Here is a 12,290-nt window from a genome sequence, read left to right as displayed (position 1 = left end):
ATGTGATGCATGCCACACTTTGGATTCTGCATGGGAGAGATAACCATAAAACAAAGTAACTAAGTGTTCAGAAGCAGCGTGCTTTGGAATTCAGCAAGTTAATTTTCGGATCATTAAGGGGCTTTCTTTTCAATGACAATTGTAAATGCCATTCCCCTTAGTTAAACCAAATAAAATGTCAGGTTCCAAAGAGGATGAATGGGCACGACCGGATAAGAAGAAACCCTTTTTCTTCTCCCTTTTTTGTTGTTATTTTTCATTAATCTAAGTAGGGGTCATTCAGATTCTTTTCTCTTTCTTGGGCTAGAAGGTAAAATATACTTTAAATGCATGAAGATCAGTGATGCATGGAATTCTACTGTTGAACACTATTCAATGCAAATATTCTTAGGAGAGGTAAATAAGGCTTTATTAGCCTTTTATATCTTATATAAATAAGCTTAATAGATTCTTTTCTGAGACAAGTTAAAGTTAAATATGCTTTTTATATTTGCAGACTATTTGGGTCTTGACTGTGCATAAGGAGACAGTGGTTTCCGCTTCTATCTTTCCTAACAGTTAGGAGGCATTCACTGAACCTCTCCAAGGCATAATTTTTCAATGTGTGGGTTGGCCACAGATACTAAACACCCATGTAGCTCTAATACTTCAAGTTAGCTGCTTCGGAAAATGTTTGGTGTTAATTCCCGAAATATAATTTGAGATATAAATTAGTAAGCAGAACTAGGAATATGTCCCTTCACCAAGAAATAAGGCAAAAGAAAATAAAACAAAACAAAACAGAAAAACTGTGAGCTGGGTTAGGATAAGGCAGAGAAGAATGCCTACGGCAAGATAGGCTTCTCAGAAAATACACGCAGAAACTCAGTTCCAGCAAACACTTCTGCTTAAAGTCTCACCCAAAGGGTTGTGTTTATTGCTTTTATTATTTATTTATTTTTTGCTCTTTTGATAGTTGAAATTTATTTATGTTGTATAAAGCTATTACTTTAAACAGAATCCAAGTTGGGAGATTTATGAAGTTATTTGAATAATTTTCTTCTTTTTTATTTTTAATTTTTTAATTTTTATTTTTTTCTCACCATAGCACATACCCTCCCCAATGTCCATCACCCAGCCACCCCATCCCTCCCACACCCCTCCTCTCCAGCAATCCTCGGTTTGTTTCCTGAGATTGAGTCTCTTATATTTGTCTCTAGAAGAGCATCCTTTAAGGAAGCATTTTAGGCTTCCATTCCCTTTAAGGAAGTCCACTGGCGTGGTCAGCAAGGATGATATCCATATCCCTTAATTCCAGTGGTGAGCTCAAGACATAAGAAAGTCAATAATAACATCAGTAATTACATGGATTAATTCAAATAGAAAAAAAGAGTAAAAGGTTTGATAGATTGTTGAGTCTGCTGAGTATAGTTAGTATTTGGAGAAACCCATTGTTATACACTTACGAAGAAAAGGAAAAAGTATTTTAAATAGTAACCACTGATGCTCCTGATAGCCTTGCAGAAGTGAAGGAAAAGTTTATGCAAGTCCATTTGTTGTGACAAGGACTCAAGGCCCACATAGATAAAAAGGGGCAGGGTATTTGGAAGTGTGATGATGTATAACTTCAAAGGTCAATTCATAGAGAATTCCTGGGCAAAGAAACTGAGTAACTTCTTCCAAGGTGTATCAGAATGATTGAAGCACAATTAACTATGTGAAGACGTGATAAATTAGAGTTAGGCAATAACCTAGCGAGGCATTCTTGCATAAAGTGACAACCAAGGAGGAGGGAGCATCTGGATGGTGACACACCCATTTCTAAGAGTATATATAACCTGGAGTCCAGATTATGGCATTGAAACTCAGAGCATCTCCTCACGGTCACTCAGCTGAACTCACATCTCCTGCCAACATGTCCTACAGCTGCTGCTCTGGAAACGTCTCCTCCAGCTCCTTTGGAGGGTACAGGCGCTATGTAAACTCCTCCTGTGGCTCTTCCTGCCCCAGCAACCTGGTCTACCGCACTGACTCCTGCTCTCCCAGCACCTGTCAGCTGAACTCCTCCCCTGCTAGTGGCTGTCAGGAGACCTGCTGTGAGCCCACCAGCTGCCAGACATCCCGCGTGGTGTCCAGACCTTGCCAGACATCCTGCAACAGTCCAAGGACCTCCACACTTTGCAATCCCTGCCAGACGACTTGCTCTGGGTCTGTGGGCATTGGGTCCAGCAGCTGCCATTCCCCGATCTATGGATCCAGAAGCTGCGACTCACTGGGCTGTGGATCCCAAGGCTCCGGATCCATGAGTGGAGTCTGTGGTTTCCCTTCACTGGGCTATGGATCCAGATTCTGGGATCCAACCAACTTGGCTTCTAGGAACTGCCAGTCTTCTTGTTACAGGCCAACCTATAGATCAGCCTTCTGTAGACCAACTTGTTGAGTTTCCAGATGCTTTGAGTAAAATGTTTCACTCTCTACCTGGAGCTACTGCTGTAGTGTTGTCAGTTTTGTCAGCGAATGCCTCTTACTGCCAGCTCTTCACCCTTTGTCTGGCATCAGGTATCCGCTGATAGACTAGTTCCCTCAGTGAACTTAACAAATGACCAAAATATTAAGTGTGTGCCTGTAATTTTGAACAATTGACTAAGAATTACATAAATTCTTCTTATAAAATGTATGGAAGTTCAGTTTTGCTTGACCTAATAAACACATTTACTCCTTCATCTGGAATGTTCTCATTGTTCTTTATTGATTTTCAAAGTCTGATTTGCGATCTATCTTTGGGGCTCCAGACCCTCAGAATGCTTTCCTTAGGAAATAGGTTTGGATTTCCTTAGGAAATGGCATGAGGCCACGTGTATGGTGAAGTTCTCTGGGCAGTATACTGACTAAGAGCTATTAAGTGAGCATGTCTTCCGAAGCTGGTAGGATTTTTATTATTGAGAGTAGGCCCATATAAAGTCAACATTCTCAGCATGTTTTCAGTATGCGCATCTAGTTTTGAACATATGTTTATTTGGTTTTGAGTTTACATTTTCAAAATAGTATTGAATTAGAATTTATCTTGTGATGTTAACTGGATGAAAAAGCATTTAAAAAATATATAAATTATTGAATGAATCTGATATACTGACACGAAAAAGTGAAAATATGAAGTGTTAGGGGTTATAGGACATCCTATAGGACATGATGATTGTCTTTAAATATATAAAAATATGGATTATTCAGTTGTGTGTGTATGGAAGAGAGAGACAGATAAACTTTAAAAGTTTAAAACTGTGAGGAATGAAAAGAGTTATAGGGAGAAATATTTTGGCTTATTATAAAGAAATATAAATTTGTGAATTGTAAATTTACAAAATTATTATGACACAGGTACTTTGAAGCTATTCAGTTTCTCAACAAGTAGAAGATGAATAAATCCCATGTTTGTCTTAGTGACTTCTGCCTTTGAATTGGAGGTAAGATTAGATAACTTTCCACGTTCTGAATCTTATAACCCATGCAGGTATCCTTGGGACCCACTACTCAGTAGTGGTAATGAAAAGCAGACATATCTTTGTAGGATACTACACAGATCTGAGGCAGAATACCCTATGTGTTTATTTTTAATATGATTAAGTTTTTGTTTCAGAGGCTAAATGTAGCATTATAATTCAGTTAAAACTTTTTCATAACATATTTATGACAACTCATCATGAGTGGGGGAAATCACCAACAAATATTTACCACGTACTCTAATTATGTGCCATGAGTGTTTATTGATTTGTCTTCCCTAATACATTTTCCTCAAGATTTTTCTAATTGAAGCTGAGAGAAGAGGGTTCCTTTCTTCTCTCCCTCTCTTTTTTTAAAGGTTTGTTTATTTATTTGACACAAAGATAGAGAGTAAAATAGGCAGAGCGAGAGGGAGAAGCAGGCTCTCCACTGAGCAGGGAACCCAACGTGGGGCTCGATCCCAGGACCCTGGGATCAGGACCTGAGCTGAAGGCAGAGGCTTAACCGACTAAGCCACTCAGGTGCCCTGTTCCTTTTCTCTTATATCCAAGACATTCATGGACTAAGCATGGACGCATGGGAACCAGGTCTCCTGTGCACAGAAATGTGCCCAAGAGACAGAAAATAGAGGAATAAAGAGGAGGGACATAGAAGTTGCTGGTCACACAGGAGCTTCTGATTTCCATCATCCCTTAAGCCAGCTTTACTAGCCTTTACTAGTTAAGCCAGCTTTACTAGTACTTTGGTTATATGGGCCAATAAAGTCTTCTTTTGGTTTAAACTAATTAAAATAATTAAAATAAAGTAAGATTCCTGTCACTCACATTCAAAGAGTTATAATCAATAAAAATGTGCCAGCCAAGTGCAGACTTACTCATAGTATAGACTATGGTGTGAAGAAACACTTAAAAATTTTATTAGTAAGACAAAATGATTCTACAAGTCTAACTATAACCATTACCAGTGAGGGTGAACTACTATTTCCTTCTTAAAGTAATGTAGAATGAGTAAAATGTAGATTAAAGAAAACATTTGGGGAAGCAAACTTAAGAGGGTCACAGTAGTATGGCCAGTGAGAAAGTCCTGGGACAGAGTCAGCAAATGCAATTCTACTTTCAATGAAGGAAGGCATGAGGCCCCACAAGAGTGATGAGTACAGATAATGTTTAAAACTGAGAACAACCCCCAGATGGAAGGATCCAGTGATATAGAGTGTCTAGTTCTGGAATGACTTGGAGATTTTCCCCCACTGAAACGGAATCTTTGAGGTGAACGGCCAAAAATTGAAGCAGAGAGGCAAAAGAAGAGAGAGGAAATATATACATCGGTATACTTTTAATATGTAAGTTTTTCCAAATTCAGCTTTCAGGGAGCAGACATGATGAATAGTCTTTGCATCCTTCATTCTTTGCCTCTTGATTTTCTCAGTATCTCATCATTGTTAGTTTCCCCTTCTCTTCTTTCAGCCCTCTGCTTTTCTTCTCTGTCTGCTCCCCATCTCTCCATCTCTCTATCTCTCATACTTCCGTATCTCTCTCTCAACCTCTCCATCTCTTTCTCTCTACCTCTCCATCTCTCTCTCTCTCTTCCCCTCATATGTCCATCTTTCTCTCTCATATTTCCATCTTTCTCTCTCTCTCTCTCCTTCCCTCCTGACCTGCCTCACTCCATGATTTTTCACCTTTTATGTGCACCCTGCTTTTTTCCACATCCACATTCTGGTGCTCTATTGAGTCTGGGCACCAGGTAACATTGTTTTTTTGAATGAATAGTGACAAGGTGTAATGGTAGGCAGGGCTCTGTCGTTGGCTAGGAAGAAGCTGAGACAGAAGAGGGACGCTTACCTCTCAAGCTAAGTCTGCTCACTCGTAAGTACCCCACTTCTAATGCCCTTACTACATTAGATGACATCAGCTCCTTACTCTGAATTCAGCTCACTAAATATATTTGGAATTTGAACTTTGCATTACAGCTCTTTTGTGAAGAATGCTGGGAACTCAGAAAAGACAAAGACTTTTTGGCCTATTAAGAGCTAATTCACATGTAGTGGAAGAGACAAACTTCCTCCTATTATGTTGGTGTGAGGGGTGGGCTTAAGGGGGTGGCAAGGGAGCCTCAGGAGAGGTAACTGCATAAACAAGGGCATAATCACCTGGAAGATAATGTCTGAGGTTCAAGGAGGAAAGCGGCAGGCTCTTTTTATTAAGCTCTGAAATCTGGGCACAAGAAGGTAAGAGATTGCATAATAATAAAAAGTGAGCTGGTGCAACCTACAGATCCAGAAATAGAGACAGTAGCCACACCAGTGCTTGAGAAAGAAAGCCTGAGCCTGTGTCTGGAGTGACGAGACATCACTGATTAAAAAAAACAGCCTTCATATTTGATACACGGGAATGGTTCTTTGGGCTCCTGTTATTCTTGGGAAGCAAAATTAATGTGCTTATTTCTGTGACTGGGGACTCATTCAGTTGCAATTAATAATCTAATAAAATGCTAACACACACAGGGTAGAGTTCCGGGATGTGGACTATAACTACAGAGGCACTGCACTCGGAATTAAGGAAACGTGAATTGTTTCTCAAGTTCAAAATACTTTATGCAGCTATTCAACAGGAAATCATACTTTTCGCTGTGCCTTACCTACCGCTGCTTTGAGAGTTTCCCTCACGGACCCTTAGGGGGTTGTCTGATTTCCTTGCGTTCTGCTGTGTCTGTTCTCATCCCACTGATTTGCTTTACTGCGGCTTCACATTCTTAAGGGTACACTCACCATCAGAGTTGTTCAAGGGACTACCTTCTTGAAGGATACACCCCAGGTTTCCACTCATACACCCAAGCCCCAGTCCTGGAGTGTGTTTACATCTACTCTCTAATTACCATGTACGTTGACTGTCACATACATGTTAGCCAACAACTGTTGCTTTCCGCAGGCCCCACCACATTGCTGACATTGAGTCTTGGGTCTAGGGACATAATAATTGCTACTTCTCAGTTGTGGACGCTGTTTCTGCCACCCAACCTATCTGCTTCTGTACATTGTTTGGATATTTTGCCAACCAGTCTCTATGTATAAATCACTCATCAAACTGCTGCATGATCGTATTTTCCACGCACAGACTACACAAGCTTCTGGTGATGTTGAGCCCTCTCTACACAATTATGATTGTCAAATAATGAATATTCCCTTATTGGACTGTGGCCTTTTCCCAGATAAACTGTACCTATTCTAAGATACCCTTAGAAATTGGACAAGCAACCATCTACCTAGAGAAACTGGACAAGCAACCATATACCTACCTACCATCTACCTAGAGAAAAATAGTCTTTGCCCATCACTCCTTCCATTTGATTCACCTATTTAAAATTATTAAAATCTTAGTAATGTTGCATTTCAAGGCTTATCCTTTGCAATGAAGTAGATCCTTTAAGCAAGTATAAAATAATGACGAAAAATGAGATTGTAGAGATTTAACTTACTGGAACCAAAATTGTGCACTCTATTATTTTTCATTAGTGTGTGTGGTCTGGTATATCTTTTGGATATTCTAGTTTTTAAAGAAATATTGATCTTTTTGTTAAATAGACACTAAATTTCCAACTTAGAAAAATATTGCCATATGTAGGATTACTATCAGTAGACCAGGCTTTTGAAATCTTGTAATTTCCTTTTCCTTTTATGACACTATCAACTGGGAAATAGAGCAAAAAAAAAATATGTTGAGAGTTGGGTTCTGGTGCTGGTTCTCTTATTAACCAGACTTTGATCTTATATCCATCACCCCCATCTCTGTGTATTGTCTTCCATACATGCAAAATGAGATAGTCCTTTATAATCTGTGACCTCTAAGATTTCTTTCAGCATTATAGACCTATTCATATTATATGATAATAGTGTGATGTGGGGGAAGGGCTCTTAATGCCCCCACTACAGTTTGGATTCTTCGTGGCCAGAAAAGGGTGGGACAGAAGGCTAATATGTAAAATGGGATGCAATATAAAATGTAATAATACTGAGATAACTTTTCAAATAGTAAAATCATGATTCTCAAGTACACAAAAAGAAAACACACATGAAATATCTTATTGAACCCATTAATAAATGAAAGGGCCAGTGGAAAGGTACAAGTGGCTGGAAGGAGAAGTCAAGGGATACAGTTATGTAGACTGTCAGAAATGCTGAAATGAATTTACAAAGATCGATGCAAAGTGGTCACTCTATCGAGTGAAAAATCAATGGCCCTAGACAGAAATCATTTTCATTTCTATGGACAAGAATAATTTGCATTATTATTATTAATTTTCTACAACAAAACAGATCAAAAGCAATAAAAAGTACAGGTACCCTGAAAGGTGAGCAAGACAGGCCACATAGTAATTCAGTCCCAGGTCCCCTAATTCAGTCTTTCAAGACTTCTGACAACAGTATGTGAAATCAAAAACGTTAATTGTAAAACGTTTTAAAACATGGAATACATGTGAACCTCATTTTTTCCTTTAATATAGAAAATAAGGAAAGGAAATTATATACACTATTACGTGGAAAGAGCTACTCTTTCAATTTATACTTTTCTAATGGCACTGTGTCTACTTGTGACTTGAGGAAAAGGGATATTATTACATAGGGGTGTGATTTTTTTGGGGGGCTAAAGGTTTTATTTATTTATTTGAGAGAGAGAAAGAGAGAGAACACAAGAGGGAGAGGAGGGGCAGAAGGAGAAAGAGAATTCCTGCTAAGCAGGGAGCCCAACAGGACATGCGGCTCCATTCCAGGAGCCTGGGCAGAGCTCAACCCCAAGACCCTGGGATCATGAGTCCTGAGATCATGGCCTGAGCCGAAGGTAGAGGCTTAACCCACTGAGCTACCCAGGCACCCAAGTGGTGGGATATTTTGACTAGGTCTTTCTTTCTGCCCTGCCCCACCCCTCACTTCACCTCAATGGTCACACCACTGTTTGACATCATTGTTTTAAGAAAAACAATCTTCACTCGTTTAAAACCTCAGATGTAATTAAATTGAATAACATTATATAAATATAATGCCACAACACGGGGTCCATATTTCAGATTTATTACCTTTTTTTTTTTTTCCCTAACGTGAAGAAGTTAGCCATTGTTGGAATAGTTCTCCATCTTGTTGCAACAGTGGTTACGCAAGTCTATACATGAGATATAATTACATGCAACTATACACACACACACACACACACACACGTGTGTGCATGTTTAAATTGGTAAAACTGAACATGGTTGTAGTCTGACAGTTTTGAGCTAATGTCAATTTCCTGGTTTCGACGCTGTAGCACAGTTAGTTAAGTCGTCACTATTGAAGGAAACTGGGTTATGTTCGAGGGATTCTATGTGTAATTTTTGCAACTTGCTGTGAGTCTATGATTATTTGAAAACAAACAAACAAACAAACATAAAAAACCCAGCTAAATGAAAGTTAACCATATGCTGAAAATGTAAGTAGACTATCAATTGATAAGATGCGATACGAGGTTCATAATGGGAATTTCTGGAAGATTCATAGGGTTATGCTAATGTCTGTGAGTTAAAGTGACAAGATGCAGTCATCATTGATGCATGGAAACTCTTTATCTGCTAAGGGTAGATATGCAGTTTGAGAATTAAGTCGAAGGATTAGAAATTGCCCAAAGTTGTTCTTTTCTTCTATGTTCACCAGGGGTCTATTTCAGAATTTGTAAGATTTCCCATCAATCTCCATTTTGCTTCTTGATGGAATCACTAGAGTTCCTCTACTCCAAATGACTAAAGCCCCACTTCCCAATGTTTATCTCTTGGAACACTAGTCTTAAGGGACACATAATAGATTAGATATAAATTTACATTTATGTGATGAATATTGGACTAACCGAATTAATCAGGTTTGCATTTTTCCCCTTTCAGAGTTTTAAAATATGCTTAAGGATATTGTGAATTTCCAAAAGAAAGAAGATTACAGTCCCACCCACTCCCCTGCCCCCTGTCCATGATGGGGTTGACGGAGACAACCCATAAGTTTTCCCAAGTTCTTCAGGCCAGATAATATTGTAACTTTTAGTCAAAATCAGTTTTAGTCAAAATCTATACTCCAGGCAACGAGGTATTGTCCTTCTTTTGGAGAATTTTTGCAAATGGATAACATCTAAATTTATTTTTTGACATACACTCTCTTTTTGGTACTTTACCAGCAAAATAATCCCAGTCATGTAATTGAAAGGGAAGCTGTTATCACACTCATAATCATAAAAGTAGTGAATAGTGGCTGATTCTGTGTTTTTAACAGCTTACTCCTCCTGCCGGGCAAATGACCACAGAGGTTAATGTCTTAACTATAAAATTGATTCCAGAGGACTTCATTTTTTTTGTCCTATGGATACTGCAAGGTGGAGAGGTGTCATTGATTGTTCATCTTCTCTAGCTTATAAACCAAATTTGAAAAATGCTTTAGCTTCAACAATTTTAGGATGATTTCTCATGGTCCATTATTGTGCTAGGTAAAGCAGGAAAAACAAACAGTCAAACCACATTTAGCACGGCCTTGGGAGCCGCAAACTCCCTTCCGGGAGTTTGATGTGGAAATGTTCTCCTAATCGATTGTCAACACATGGAGGGGAAGGCTTTCGTACCGCAAGCCTGCGTTTACCGAAGTCATGCGAGGGAGTTCTATTCGGTTTTTCATTTTTCAAATCCTCGAAGGAAAAGAATGTGGTTGTGCATTTTAAAATGATTTACTTTTTACTTTCCTGCTCTGTACCTTTTGTACGTGGCTTAGCACTTTGCCTGAGATCATCTCCTATTACCTCTATTTTAATTCGGTCTTCTGAGGGGTTTTAAGCACCAAAGTTGTCGTAATAAAACTGTACCTCAGCTGCATCATGCATTGGTCTTTGGCATTTGTAGCTTCATATTGTGGCTTAACAAATATGGAAGGTAAGAATGAGTAATGGATTATCTGGAGACAGAAAGACCCAGTCTCACTTTTTTGGCTTTATAAAGTTTTCATTACAAAAATTCTTAACACATGACTTAACATACCACTACACTCTTTTTATATGAAAAATGAAAATAATATTAGTTCATTCGCAGGACTATTATGAGGAATATATATGAGAATTATGTAATATGCAGTAGGAGATTTTTAATTTATTGAAGGTCCTGGGCTTCAGATGTCTTCGTTCTGAGCATATTCCCCTTGCTCTACGATGTGATGATCGGATGCCTGGCAATTAATGTTCACATATTAATTGTCTCTTGGCAAGTGGGAACAGCACAGAATGGACTTTGTTCTGCATTACTGGGATTCCAAAATGTATGCAAAGGACATTGCTATTTCAAGCAGAAGCAAAATAATGGTTGTTTTTTCCAGTATGGAGAAATACCAGTTTTGTGTTCTAGCTTACCGGTGACTGATTTAATATATTGCCTTGCTTAAATCTTCACTCTTTGCTGTGCGGGGTCAGAGTAAAACAGGCAAACATGTGCAAGCCTTCCTTAATAGAGTCCTTACCTGCTGGGATAGTATTTTAGATAAACCCCTGTAAGTCACTGCAGAATGTGATGAGAGCCACTGAAAAGTCCGAAAAACATGACTATGGAAACAAAGAGCCGCCTGGCTGGCACCCATTAGCCCACCAGACCTTATTCCTCGGGGTAATAGTTTCAGCCATTACTCATTAATGATTCTGTGGGAAATGCCAAACAAAAAGTTACTAATAGTCTCGAAACTCAAAATGAATGAGCAACAGACATTAGTATCTTGGCCTGTTGAACTTGGAAGTTTTGCCAGCATGGGTAGAGAATGAAGACACATTGCCTTCAAGCTGCTGAAACCATGTAAATCTGACACTGTCTCCAGAGCTCCTGCCTATCAATAGGTATTTGGTTTTTTTTTTTTTGTTTTTTTTTTTTATTTATTTGACAGAGAGAGATCACAAGTAGGCAGAGAGGCAGGCAGAGAGAGAGGAGGAAGCAGGCTCCCCACGGAGCAGAGAGCCTGATGTGGGGCTCGATCCCAGGACCCTGAGATCATGACCTGAGCCGAAGGCAGCGGCTTAATCCACTGAGCCACCCAGGCGCCCCTATCAATAGGTATTTGACTTCTGAATGGTGGGGCCTGTTTAGAAGTCAGGACTTGATTATTACCAGAAACCCCTTCTTCCCCAAATGCGATTAGAACCAGAATAGCTCCTTCTGATGGTAGGTACGGCGTCGGTACAGAGGAGGCTGGGCTCTCCTATCCATTAACCAACTGATATGCCAATCTGTACCACCCTCCAGGCAATGGGATTGCTTGGTCATCAGAATGCCACACTTGGGATCTCCACTTTGGTTTTTCCACCTAGAAGGTCTTCTGAGTTTTTGTGCTTCAGAATCATTTCTTAGAACATTTGAGCATTTAGATAATCACACTTTTTTTCACTTGTGCATTAGTCTGTTTGCTGTAAGAGGGAACCCAGTTAAAGTGTCCTAGCATGTGACTCCTGAGGAAACACCATGAATATTTGAATCCATGATGCTAAAACTTATTGGCTACTTCCTTTGTACATATTGTGGGACCTCTCAAAAATTCAATTTCCTTTACTGTAAAGAAGAGAAAATGATAATATTTATATCACAAGTTTACGATGAGAAAGAGATGATAAGATAGCCAAAGCAACTAAAAGAGTTCTGTGGATATAGAAAGCACTCGAAGAATGTTAACTATTATTTAGAGTATAAATGTATAGAACTTATATCCCCCAAATCAGTGCATGTGAGGCCCTTGACCTAAATGGTTGTGTGAGCCATAAACATTGCATTCTCTTTTTTTA

The 12,290-nt window shown here is 39.1% G+C and overlaps 1 protein-coding gene across 1 annotated transcript; it reads left to right on the top strand.

Moving 5' to 3' along the window:
- The first annotated feature begins 1,835 nt into the window (after positions 1-1,835).
- On the top strand, positions 1,836-2,419 carry LOC123940896 (keratin-associated protein 13-2-like). The gene has a single exon (XM_046003873.1). The coding sequence runs from the start codon at positions 1,895-1,897 to the stop codon at positions 2,417-2,419; it is 525 nt and encodes a 174-aa protein (XP_045859829.1). The 5' UTR covers positions 1,836-1,894.
- Positions 2,420-12,290: the final 9,871 nt, after the last annotated feature.

Source organism: Meles meles, chromosome 4 (assembly GCF_922984935.1).
Source record: "Meles meles chromosome 4, mMelMel3.1 paternal haplotype, whole genome shotgun sequence".
Classification (NCBI taxonomy): Eukaryota; Metazoa; Chordata; class Mammalia; order Carnivora; family Mustelidae; genus Meles; species Meles meles.
This window is presented reverse-complemented; position numbering and strand designations above follow the sequence as displayed.

Excerpts from the sequence above, each read along its gene's own strand:
- LOC123940896 (XM_046003873.1), top strand. The coding sequence starts at position 1,895 with ATGTCCTACAGCTGCTGCTCTGGAAACGTCTCCTCCAGCTCCTTTGGA.